The sequence below is a fragment of the Montipora capricornis genome, chromosome 13, assembly GCF_036669925.1.
Source record: "Montipora capricornis isolate CH-2021 chromosome 13, ASM3666992v2, whole genome shotgun sequence".
NCBI lineage: Eukaryota > Metazoa > Cnidaria > Anthozoa > Scleractinia > Acroporidae > Montipora > Montipora capricornis.
The window spans coordinates 36010558-36024201 of NC_090895.1; the positions used below are offsets into that span (position 1 = coordinate 36010558).

Sequence of the window (13644 nt, forward strand, 5' to 3'; positions counted from 1 at the left end):
TTACCGTACGATCGAAGAGACGACTAGGTCGAAAATAATTAGGTTTCCTGCAAATTTCACTCCAGAAATTACACTAAAAGTTTTTTGTCAGCAATAATGTTATTAGTACCTTTCCTACAGCTAAAAAAGTAAACTGCAGAAATATCTTCTGTAATCGATTTGCACCTTAGCACGGATGTTGTTCGTCATTTTTTTTATCGATCGCTAAGGTTTTTTTCCTTTTTCGGATTTTGCGTTTTTTTGGCGCTGTGTTTGGATTTTCCCAAAAAAACGCACCCGTAGTAAAATGTTGTAACAGCCATTTTTCCATTCGAATAACCTATGTTTCTTTTAAATTTACTTTTAACATCCTAGAGGAGAAGTTGAATCTGAAAACAAAGCTCCATGAAGCATCAGAGGAGATAACTAAGTGGAAGAAGAAGTATGACAGCGAGACTAACGAGAGGATGAAGACACTTGAACAGCTTGAAAATGAAACGGGCAACTGTCTGCGACTGAAAAAAGATTACAATGACCTAAAGAACACGCTTGTCAAGACAGAGAGAATGATCGAGTCCAACAAAAAGGAATTAGACAAGAAAGAAAAAACTATAGAGAACCTGAAGGAAAAGATTGCTCAGTTGGAGGAGGAAAACGCCGGTAAAGACGACGGCATAGAAAGGCTTGAATTGAATATAAAAGATTTAAACCAGGACAAGGAATCTCTACAAGAGGACATTCTGAAATGGCAAAGGAGGTGCGGTGAACTAGAGAACGATTGCAAAGTCAGTGAAAATGAGAAGGAGTCGCTGCAGAGTGATCTTGAGGAGAAGAGCAGAAGGATTGCGGAGCTAGAGAGCAAGTTGAGGGAATCAGACCAAGAAAAAGACGACCTTGAAAAGCAAATCGCTGACCTGAGGCAGAAGCTGTTTCGTTTGGAGGAGAACGTGGATATTACCGAAATAAACAAGACAATAAGCGAGAAAATGCAAGATTGGACGGACGAGACCAAAAAGCGCCAGAAAACAGAAGAGAATTTAAGGAAAAAATTAGCCCAAGCTCTGGAAGAAGCAGATCAATGTCGAACCGATTTGGCGCAAAAGAACAACAAGATTGAAGAGCTCATTGCTAACCTGTCAAGTCTGCAGAGAACTTACGATACCACACAGACAGATCTCTTAAGTGTTCGAGCAGACTGCGAAGGCAAAGACGAAGAGATCGAGGACTTGAACAAGAAGCTGGAAGACAAACGAAAGGAAATTGGCATGCTTGGAGCTCAGGTGGAGAAGGTCACCAAAGAAAGAGACAACGCGGAGGTAGAAGTGGCTGGTCTTCTTGAAAAGCTCCAGCACATGGAACCAAAGCGAGCAGGGGACATCAAACCGGCTGAGGTTTCTTATTCCTTCAGCGCTCCGCAAATTGATTTTGATACCGATTTTTCACACCTCAAGCAAAGGATTTACGAACTCGAGAATGAAAACAATAGGCTACGCAATGCCGAAGAACATCTCCAAAGTGATATCAAGGAGCGCCAGAACGAGATGTCATCATTAAGAAGGGATCTCCTCAGCCTTAAGGCAGAAAACGAAGAATTGGAAAAAAAGACGACTGACATGAAGAACAAAATCACCGAAATGGAAAAAACAGAAGACGATCTTGTGGACGAAAATAAAGATCTCAACGACAGATTGGATAGTCTGAGCCCTGAAATCGACAAACTGCGAAAGCAAGTGGACACTTTGTCCCTTCAGAAGGAAAAGCTGAGCGAGTCACTTGCTTCCTCCAACGCAAAACTACTGAAGAGCAAAGAAGAATACAATAATAAAAGACTTGATTTGTCAGCACAGGAGAAGGTCAACTCCACTCTTGGAAAAACGGTAAAAAAGCACCAAACTAGTTTGGAGGTAATGACCCAAAAATGTAAACAACAGGAAGAAGAACTAGAAAACATGAGACCGCAGCTACGAGGAGCATTAGCCAGGAATGAAACACTGGGAACACTTAACAAAGAATTGGATGAACGAAACAAAATTCAAAAGCGTGACATTGACGACTTGAAAAAGGAGTTACAAGAAGAAATTGATTCCAAAGAGTCCCTTGAAAACGAAATAGAATCCTTAGATTACAAGCTGAAGACGACCGAAGCCAACCGAAAAGCCCTGCTTAAAGAACGGAACGACTTGCAACAACGTGTGGAGGATCTAGAGGTGTCACTGAGAAAGATGAAGTCAGAAATGGAACAGGCCCGAAACAAGCTTAAGGAGAAAGATCGCACCGTCGCTCGCTTGCAAACAGATTTGAAAGACAGCGACTCTCAACTAACTGCATCAAAGCGGAAAATCGATGTTCAGGTTGAAACTATAAACTCCACTGCAAAAGAGAATCAGGCTCTAAAGACAGCCAATGAAATAAATCGCAAACGTGTAAAAGAGCTTCAAACACAGCTTCAGGAAATGGGCAACAACATGCAATCGGTAACAACAGTCTCAAACGTCCAGTCGGCACCACCCGTCAGCTTCAGAGAAGAAAGGCTCCGCAGTGACCCTGATGGGAGAGTTCATGACTTAGAGACACTACTTAAAAAGAGTGAGGCCCGTGAGGATAAACTAAGTGATCAATTAAAACTGTACGAAGACCGTCTTCCAAAAGCAGAGGCAGACGCTAAGAAATCCGAAGAGAAAGCCATCGACAGCCAGCACACTGCCAATACACTGCAAAGAAAACTGGACGACGCCAAGAAAATGCTGGAGAGGAGCAACAGAGAGAAGGAGGATGCAAAGAAGGAATTGACAAATCTTCAAACGCAACTGACCGTCTTGGAAACCAAGAGCCTATCGGACGTAAATGAAATCCATTCATTAGAAAGTCAGCTAGAACAAGCAAACAGACGTTTGGAGGAAACACAAGAAAAGCTGCTAACTATTGATGAAGAACACGTGCATATGCGTCTGGCATTGGATGTCCAAGACAAAGAAAAGCAAGACCGCAATGCTGCCGTTGGGAGATTACAAGGCAAGAAGGACGATCTGGAGAAGAAGGTGGAATATTTGGAGTCGGCTTTGAAAGCAAGTCAGGAAAACTGTGATGCTCTCAGGGAAGACAAAGCTAAGTTACAACAAGAGCAAAACGATCTTAAACGTGTAACTTTAGTGGACTTAAAGCGAAAACTAACTCGGATTCAGGGAGAAAGAGACCGTGCACAAGAAGATAGCAAGACGATGGCTGTAAATGTAGAAGATCTTGAGACTCGACTCGCAGACGAAAAGAAGAAGAAAGAAGAGGTCGAAAAAGATAACGAAGATCTAGAAACCGAGATACGAAGATTGCAGGACGAAGCAGAAATCAACCGGACAAATATACACGATCTGGAGGATAAGATCAAAGTTCTTAACCTAGAACTCGAGCGTGACGAACATGATATCGATGAGTTAAAGGAAGAAAAGAGAAAACTAGAAGACGAAATCGCACAACTTCACGTTAAACTAGCAGAAAAACAGGACGTCATCCAAATAAACCCTGTGAATGTTGCTCAAGTAGACACACAGTATGCAGCAGCACCAGGATTTGACTTTGGAGCAGACACTGACAACCTGAGGGACGAAAACATGGACCTAAGAGATCAACTGCAAAAAGGAGAAATGGAGTACAACGTTTTACTTGATCAGTTGAAGGACTATAAAGTCAAGTGTGACGACGCCGAGAGTAGAAATTACCGGTCGGACACAAATCTGAAAGATGCAGAAAATCGAATCAAAGAGCTGGAGAAAACTTTGCCTGATACCATAGATGAACTTCATCTGATGAAAGATAAGTATCAGTCCGCTGAGCGAGAACTCGAAGTCCTTAGGGATGAGCTGCAAGAGTCACAAAGCAATCTAAGTGCAGCCGAGGCACAGCAAATGGCAGATCATGCCAAACTGGAGTCTCTCAAAAAGCAACTTGGAATCACACAAAAGGAGCTCTTGGACAAGAACGACGATGTCATCGAGAAGCAGCGCAAAATAAACGAACTATACGCCATTTTAGAGAGCGGAGGAAAGGATTCTGATCGCTTGAAAGAAGTGATCGAGGAGTTGCGAGAAGACGTTGAAAACAAGGATAGGGAAAACACCAAGTTGCAAAAGGATCTGCGATTAGCTGAAAACAAAGTTGCAGAATTGCAATCCATCCTAGAAGAGATGAAAGAAAACTTATCAGACACGGAACACGAACGAGAGGAACTCAAGATGGCGATCGAAGCACTAAACGTTGACATAGAAATGCGAGATCAAGCTCTTGAAGAAGCACAGAAAGAAGTTGATGAAACGAGAGACAAGATAAAGGCCACAAGAAAGGAAGTCAATGCTCTAAATAGTCAACTAAAGGATGCTAACGTGAGATTGAAGGCGGTCAATGACGAAAAGAAGATTCTGGAGAGACGAATCAGTGAGCTTCAGGAAGAGTTACGAAAAGCAACAGCCAATACAACTGCAGTTTCCATAAAACAAGGGGTCGGCGATGCAACTCTTTATGATCTGAACAATAAACTTGCTGAATACCGTCAAAAATATGAGGACGTCAGTAAAGAAAAGATGTCTCTCGAGATTCTACTACGAGAAAAGGACGCCAAGCTTTCTCGAGTGTCTTCTCCATCTGACGGATTACGTGAAGAGCGAGACAATCTGAAAGACGAAGTTATCAATTTGAAAGCAACTGTCAAAGATCTTAAAAGAAACGATCAAAAAACTCGGAAAGAAAAAGAAAATCTGGAACGCGACATGTCCTTTAAAAATAATGAAATTCAGAAGTTAGAGGAAAAGTACCGTAAAATGGAGCAAGAAAAAGAGAAATTGAAGAACGACCGTACAGCTTTGGAGCTGAAACTGTCCAACTCGAGGTCGGAATGCGAGAAGCTCAAATACGAAAGGCAAAAAGTAGAAAATGAACTTTCGTTGATGAAGAAAAAATTCCAAGCCCTACAAAACCAGTTGAACGCACTAGATGTTCCAAGACAGAATCAAGACGTTGTGAGCAAGAAGAAATATCAGGAGTTAGAAGTTACTTGCCAGGACGCTCTTCGTGAAAAGGAAAAAGCTAAAAGTGATATGGCAGCTTATCGCACTAAGATGTCTAGATTAGAGGCCGAGATAAACCAACAGAAGAGAGATATGGATGATCTCGAGGACGAATTAAATCGGTCAAAAGATAATGAAGTTGACCTGAGAAAGCAGCTCCAAGCGGCATGGGACAAACAAAACGAAGACAAAAAAAAAAATCTGGAATGGCGGAAGAGCATTCTTGCTCCATTGGAACAGGAACTTCAAAGGGCTAAAGGGGACCTAAAAAAGCTCACGAAGACCAAATCAGATCAGGAAAAAGTAATAGAGGATTTGAAAGACGAACTTGATGACCACAAGAAGAAAATTGCCGAGCTGGAGGAGGAACTACAACAGCTGTATGAATCTACTACAGGAGCAAATCATTTTCTCGACATCGACCTCAGACGAGACTCACAAGCACTCGAAGACGTTGTGAAGGAAAGGGATGGCGCGCTGAAAGATCTTCAAAAGACTAAAAGTAAGTTGTGGTCTTTGGAGCACGATATAGATGTCCTAAAGACGAAGCAATCTCAACAACAAACGCTGGTAAACGAAGTGAACAACATAAACGACAAACTAAAATCACAGCTGCAAGAATTACAGAAAGGAAATTTGGATCAACAAGGATCACAAAGCAAGCTCCAGCAAGAGAACAACAAGCTTTCCCGTGAGATTAGTAATCTAGAGGAAGAAAAGGAAGATCTTGAGAAAGATGTCGCAGAACTCCGTGATGAGTTTACTCAGATTAACGCAGAAAATCGAAAACTAATGTTAGAGAACAAAGAGCTTAAGCTGGATCTCCAAGAGCTGAACGTGAAACTTCATGAGTCGGAAATGGGACACAAGCAAGCACGAGATGACAAAGAAAAGATTTTAAAGGACTTGTTTAAGGCACAAAGTGATTTAAGTGACATGAACAAACAGAATGACATCATTCAGGTGCAGACTGTTGCCGAAGTGGAGAGTGCTCCCACGATGTTTTTCGATGATGATGTGGATAGCATAAGGAGAGATAAGGACAAGCTGCAAATCGAGTTGGACGCCATTGTCGACCAGGTCAATCTTTTGCAAAATGAGCTGGAAGACGAGCAAAGCAAAAACGAAAAACTTCAGAGCAGCTGAATGAGACCAAAAGGAGGCTTAAGGAGGAAGCAGCCGAGGTAAAAAACTTGGAAAAAGAACTAGAGAATCTAAACAATGAAATTCAACTGGCGAGCCAAAACAATAGTGAACTGCAACACGATAATGACAACCTGAAGGACGTAAGAGATAAGGCTCATGCAGAAATCGAAGAGATGAAGGGCGAAATCGACGATCTAGAAAAACAACTGCAAGCTATAAAGAAGGAAAAGGTGGCTCTGGAAAGAGAATTAAAGCGAGCAGTCGAAATGCCTATGGACAAGAGAAGAGGTTCGAGAGATATTCATAATGAGAAAGAGAAACGAATAAGAGAGCTGGGAGAAAAAGTTGCAGAACTCGAGCGAGACATTCAGAAAGGTACAACGCAAATGTTGGCGCTGAGGGATGAAAATGAAGATCTGCACGCAAAGAACAAAGACTTGAGAGATGAGAACAACAATCTCCACGGAAGGGTAACCCAGCTGGATATTGAAGCAGAGATGAAGGATAAAAAAATGAAGGATCTAGAAAACGCACTACAGGAACGGCAAGACATCCTGGCAAGTGCAAACGGAGGAATGGATCCTGACAGAGAAAATGAGCTTACTACGGAGATTGAAGTGCTGAAGAAAAAGATCACTAAGCTGCAGAGTAATCTAGAGCAAGCAAAGGATGAAAAAATTGACCTTAAAAATCAATTAGACGAGTACAATAGGAGGTTCGAAGACAACAACAGCAAAATAGCTGTACAGATCACGACACTTTTTGGAGATCAGAGTGAAATATACAAGAAAGAAACCCAGGAAAAAGATGAAAAAATCGACACGCTTCAAAAGGAAAAATTGGAGTTAGCCATCGAATTAGAACGTTTAAAAGAGGAATACGATGGAACCAAGTCCAACCTTCTTGACTTCCAGCGCAAAATCGAAGATCTACAGAAGGAAAATAGCTTGTTGAGAGATGACAAGACCAAACTAGATAACAAGCTAATCGAGGAGATGAACTACAACAAAGTTAAAACGGCTGAACTGGAAGCCGAAAAGGATATTTTGGAGGGCAAAATTAAAAAAAAGGACGACCTCATTAGGAAGTACGAAGAGCAAATTCAACATCTCAGAGAACAATTGTCCACATCTGTTCGTAGCGACCAAGCATCTACGACCATCAACTTGCCAAAGCGAAGGTCAACGCGGTCACGTGGTTTGATACCTTCTTACCAGGAAGGCTTCATGAACAAATCAGGTCTATTGTACCGCTCTGTAAGCGAAAACAGTCTACCCAATGGCGACACTTCAAAGTCGAATGATTTGGACCACACTGATGCAAGCAAGGACGTTTCCTATAGCCGAGGGAAGAGGCCAAATTCACCCAAAGACCACATTGGCGAGACAATAGAGGCTGTTGAAACTAAACGCACAGAGGCCTCGGTTCCAAATCTGGAAAGCACGCGCATTGACGATTCAAGTACTGATGATATGTCCAGGGAAATAGGCAGCAGACGGTATGGGTCCGGAAGCGACCGAGATTACAATCGAGGCAGGGATCGTTCTAGCCGAACCTCTGATCGTGACTTGAAGAATGATAAAGAAAAGACAAGGGAACGCAACAGAGCTGAATGTCAGCAAAGCTAAAGTTGATGCAAACGTTACAACAATGACTTTGAAATGAGAACATTCTCACGGCAGAAATTAACGCTAAGGTGAACTCATTTATTTTCGTAGACAAAAGCTTTCGCTGTTTCTCAAAATCTAGAAATACTATGGAACTAGGTAGTAAATGACTTGAGCCAAGAATTTAACAAATGCTTAATTAGCATTGGCAGGTTCAAGAAGTAATTGAAAAGCATATAGAATAGAAAAGATAATCAAGTACATCATGCATGATACAAGTTGTATGAATCATTCGCAGTTTTCTAAAAATACTCATTAGATTGTTAACTAATAGTGGTGAAACCAGTTTCAACATTTGTCAACAACATTTAACAGCTATATATTTCATCGAGCGAGCAAAGACGGAATTGGAATTACGCAGGGAGCCCATAATTCTCATTACTCGTATAGTAATAAAAACCTTTCCTGATTTTATTCTAGTGGAACGTTTTCTTTCAATTATTTGCCTCCCTTTCGTCATGTTTCGTGGCGGCGAAAAAAAGGTAAAGTCGGTTATCACTCAAAACAGAGTTTTTTTTCTTTGAAAATGTGGACAACTTTGAGACCGGACAGAAATAACAGATGATGAACAGATGAACGAGTAAAAGGTGAACTTCAAAGAGCAGGAATGGCGCAGTAGTGAGAGCGCTCATCACCTCCCACCAATGTGTCCCGGGTTCGATTCCCAAACTCGGCGTCGTTCTATACTCTGCTCAGAGGGGCTTTACTCCGGTTTTCCCCTATCCTTAAATAAACATTTCATTTGATTTCAATGTACCGTGTCCCTGTACCCAAAAGCTAGAAGACTTGACTCTTCAATAAAAGTTCTTATTAATAAGGGCAAACGCATAAACGAACAAAAAAAATCGTAATTCCAAAATCTATTCTAAAAAAAGGTCATGACTGTCTTTTTGATTTTTTTGGTTACTCTGAAGGGATAAAACTGAAAAGTCCAAAGTTATCCCTGTTTGTGTTAATTATCAATATGAAAAAAACATTTAGAAAGAGCTAGCCTTAATTAAAGAATTCGGTTATTGGGCAAATCATTCGCTGAACAAATTTCTTGAAATGTACATGAAGTAGGAGATTTAAAATACCATCATTTTAATGCTACGCGGTGGTATTTGAAGATAAATTTTTTTATTGAACATTTACGCCCTCTAGGGCTTCTATTTTTCCTCCTCCTCTGCCCTCAGAATTCGTGAACCCAGGAACGAAACATTATTTATCTTCGAACTACCTTCTTCTTAAGGCAGTAAATTAAACCCTTCGTGACAGATACTACTACTACTGCTACTGCTACTACAGATAACAACTACTACTACTACTACAGACAGATAACTACGGAATTAGTTTCTATAAACTGGTGATTCGTTGGTGGTTGTTTAAAACATGCGGGACGTAAAAAACACACGCACTCTTCGTAAGTGGACCAGGGCATGGAGCGGGGCATGGAGTCCCCGGTGTTGGGGTCTGTTCTCTGTAGCATATCATAGAGCTCTTTCATAATGGCGGCCAAATAAAATATTCTTTTGTTTTGATGCTAATAAGACTTTCTAGCCTCGCTACGACGAGCAAATTTCAAAAGAATATTTGTTTCAAAACGAGGGCAGTAGGTCTAATTAACATTAATACAAAACAATGTAAAAGTGGTCGCCATTTATGAAAGTGGTCTATGGTTGCATGGAAATGCTCTGAGATATTAGCTACACCAAGCTACTGTAAAAATCCAAGGGTAAAGAAAGATATGATAATGATGATGATGATGATGTTTAGAAGTTGGTGGTATTAACTAGGATGATAAAAGTAAAACTGACCATAGTAAGGAGATTGAAAGGCTAACCCTGCGAGCGATGGCCTTTTGTCACACCTTGGATTACACCTGCTCAGTTCAAATGAGGGTAAAATAGAGCTTTCTATGTGAAAAGTTAGCACGCCAATCTATGGAACGAATAGTACTGACTCGCATTCTAAAGAGCTCTCCACTAATTTAACTAAGGAGCCTATGCGCATAGTATCACTAAATTTCTTGAACAGACGCCTCACTAAGTCACAGGCGCTCAAAGATCTTGAAAAGAAGACGTATACGAACGTAAATCATGTTATCTAGAGATGCTGTGCAATAAAGGTGCAGTTACAAAGGACTGATAAGAGACTAAACGGTTTTGTTTTGAACGGCATAAATCGTTTAGGGCGCCTTCTAAGACGCACAAAACGATTAACTTTGTCTAAACACACATCAATGCGTCACTCGCCCTTCTGTGTTCGTTTGTCCGCGTATTATGCCACTTGTGAAGCGTTACGTCGAGTTAACACTATTTCGGTATTCTGCAAACTTTTTTGCCCTCACAGTGGGAGACACAACACAGTCAGGTTCTTAGCTTGGGTTGCCTGTGACTACTTGAACTGACACCATTGCCAACTTTCGCTCGGGTTAGGCAACTGAGAAGAACTTTTAAATATCTGTTGTAAATGAACCATTTGTGCACGAATGATGTCGCTCCACATTATTGTATCTTTGAATTTTCCATTCATAAAAATCTCCGTAAGTAAGGCTCCAAAAACGCTCTAGCGAAGAGTTGGGTGTTTAGAATATGAAGATCGGAGACCCGGAAGACTCCTCAGTAATTACCGTACTAAGGCACTGTGTCTACTCTGTTTTTTATTTGCATTTTGTTCGGCTCCGTTTTGGGACTTTTGACTTTAGCAGAGGCAATCACGATGACCACTAAACCACGGAACTCTACCTGACAAATTACCGGGAAAATATGTATTAAAGAATTGAGTGTGTGACTGGAAACGAGCTTTTGTGTTTTCTATGCATGCAATGCCCGGACGCAATGCCAAGATCCGGTTTTCGTACGACTCGGTAACACATCTCACCGGCTTAATATTCTCCTAGGTATTGTTTAGGAAAAGTATTAAATTTATTAAATATTAAGTATTTATTAAATATTAAGTATTAAATATTGTCAAAAACCATAGCATAAACTTGTAAAGCATCCGTTTACTGGTTTTGATCGCAATCAATGCCGTTAACAACAGTATTAAATGTAAACAACTATTCTACGACAGGGCCGTAGCCATTATGAGGCAAACCGAGGCACTTGCCATAGTCACTTTTTCGTGATTTTCAAAACTAAAGCGTGATTCCAGTGTTGTCTTTAAAATGTAGTCATCATAAACACCACTAATACTACGAAGAGGATTTAACCATGAACATTGCCTCCGTCATAATATTTTTCTGGCTACGGCCCTGTACGATCGCACTCAACCCTATCATTAGGTCACGGAATGATAACTTAGGTCTTTGGACAACGGAATTGAAACTGGATATTGACCAAGATACCGTAACAGGAAAAACACTAGGGAATTTAAGATCTACGACGGCGACGGTCGACGAAAACGTCACCTCAAAATATAACTTGGCTCTATCATAAGTCTTTCGCGATTATTCATTCTCGTTCACGTCCTACAATGTGAGCAAAGTGTCCTAAAAATATATTGGTTTAAGCGGTTTCAAAGTTTAAATAGAGAATGAAGGATACTCTGTTGCATGCTTACGTTGTCGTCAAAACCTCAAATTTGGTGATTTCAAGTCGTCGTTATGCAGAGGACCGCAAGAATACGTGCTAAAATCCGTGCTGCACGTGCAGCACGATTATTTATGCTCTTTTAACCAATGACATTATTGTTTTGTGGCGTTGTCGTTGTCGTAGCCGTCGTCGTTTCTTAAATTCCCTACTGAAATACTGTGAACGGTTAAAAATCCTTCGAACAAAGGGTAGGCTACCCGTTACCCATATAGCTCTGCCCGTAGCTGGAGCCTCTTGTTGGATTATTTTGTCAAAGGGCTTCGTATATGACCAAACAACGTGTCAAATACAAGATGGCGGATGCAAAAGACAAATGACAGAAAAGAAGACTCTGGCATTCGTGAAAAGAAGTATCTTTAAAAGTCTTAGCGAGTAATGAGAAGTGAGTAAACCCATTTTTGTCCATACCATATGTATCCGGACTCAACGAGTGATGACGGAAAGCACTTGCGAAAATTTGCGTTCTATGCGACGGCCACAAGGTAAGAGCAGTTGGTCCTGACTGCAGGTTTAAAACACAGGTCGCATTCCACAGGTCATTGGTTTAGCGGTGTCTGACATTTGCAGACTGCAGACAAATAGCGCTGATAAAGAGTATTTAAGTCTAAGAACCCATTTTAAAACGGTTAGCTTTCAATAATTGAAAGCTAACCGTTTTAAAATGGGTTCTTAGACTTAAATACTCTTTATCAGCGCTATTTGTCTGCAGTCTGTAGTCTGCAAATGTCAGACACCATTATCTTAGCAGTATCAAGTATTTATGAGTCAATGAATCAATGAGTCAATGAGTCATGAGGTCATGAGTCATGAGTTAATGAGTCAGTGAGTTAGTGCACTTACCCTAACCCATAAAATGAAAGCTAAAATTTCAGAGAGTGCTTCGGCCTAATCACTGAAACGAGCTTAGGCTTAATCAATAAATTATTGCTATATTGACTGTGAGTCTCATTGACTCATGACTCATTGACTCATTGACGCATTGACCATTTGACTCATAAATCATGGGACCTCTTGTTTTAGAGCAACCCAAAACCTTCAAATTGGCTAACCTTAAAAGGCTAAAAATTATATCGTTTTAAAGTCTAATCACAGGCAGCCCAGACTAAGGGGGTATTTGCATGACACTGGGACGAACTCAGACCTGTATGAACTTGTAAGGGCATGAAAATGTGTACAGTCAGAAACGACTGTAGAAATACCCAGATGTCTCAGCCCATCTCTGTACTTTCCTTTTGAAGTTTTGTGGTACAATAATATTGAAAAACTAAAGGTGAGAAAATCGGTGAGAATCTGTACTTGTCAAAGGTCATCATTTGTCATGAAGCCTTGAAGTGTAGAAGTTATTGCTTTCTCTCATGTTTATTGAAGACCTGGTTTGGCACTCATTTTTTTCTCCAAGTTGAGTTTTGGTGGACTTCAATCCACAAAAAAAAAAAAACATTTAGGCACTCTGATAATTCAAACAAAACAGATGTCAACATTATGCTTTTGTATATCCCTTGATAAGGATATCTTCTTCCTGCTGTGTGATAAATTTGTTTGGAGCTTTTAGAGAGCATATCAGGTTTTCCTGCTTTCCAGGTGCGGGGATGCTAGGGGGATTTTAATCCCAGAGACACTTTACCCAACTAACTTTGACTTGTAAGGTTCCCTGACCCCAGGGGCACCATAGTTAAGTCTTTGTGGCTGCTTTTTACAATCCCCCCGGTTGGTCCAGGGGATGACCCAACAGGAAGCTAATGAAGTGAAGTGAAGTGAAGTTATTAGTCTCTCCCCTTGGGGCTTTGCAGGACTAATTTATTATGCTTTTTGTGGGGGACTTTTGGCCAGACTGCTTGTCATGCAGTTTACAATTTATTCAGGAAGTGAAAGATGCCCCCGACCAGATTAAGGTGAGTCCATAACAATGGGCCGGAGACAATGTCCCCTGCTCTTTTCGAGTAGTGAGTGGGTTCTTTAAAATCCTTGTTTCCAACAAGGGCTATGAGATAAGACCTCCGGTTTACAGTCCTTATCCGAGAAGATTTGAAAGTCTAACCATTTGTGGGTGTAAGGCAGCACTTTCTCCTCATTTATTTTAAGACCCTGAGTGTTAGTCCGACCGGAGTCAAAACTCTACACCCTCGTGACATAGCCTTATGCACAACCAATTGAGCCACTGGTGACAGGTGCATAAGACATTGATTTCGCTCTTTTAGGGAATTTGCCTCAGCGTCATTTCAT

The 13644-nt window shown here is 40.9% G+C and overlaps 1 protein-coding gene across 1 annotated transcript in view; it reads left to right on the forward strand.

The window, feature by feature from the left end:
• Positions 1-13644, forward strand: part of LOC138030789 (nuclear anchorage protein 1-like) — a 69161-nt gene that overhangs the window by 41336 nt on the left and 14181 nt on the right. The window contains 2 exon segments of the mRNA XM_068878661.1: positions 355-6168; positions 6171-7804. Of these exon segments, the coding sequence (XP_068734762.1) occupies positions 355-6168; positions 6171-7804 (7448 nt within the window).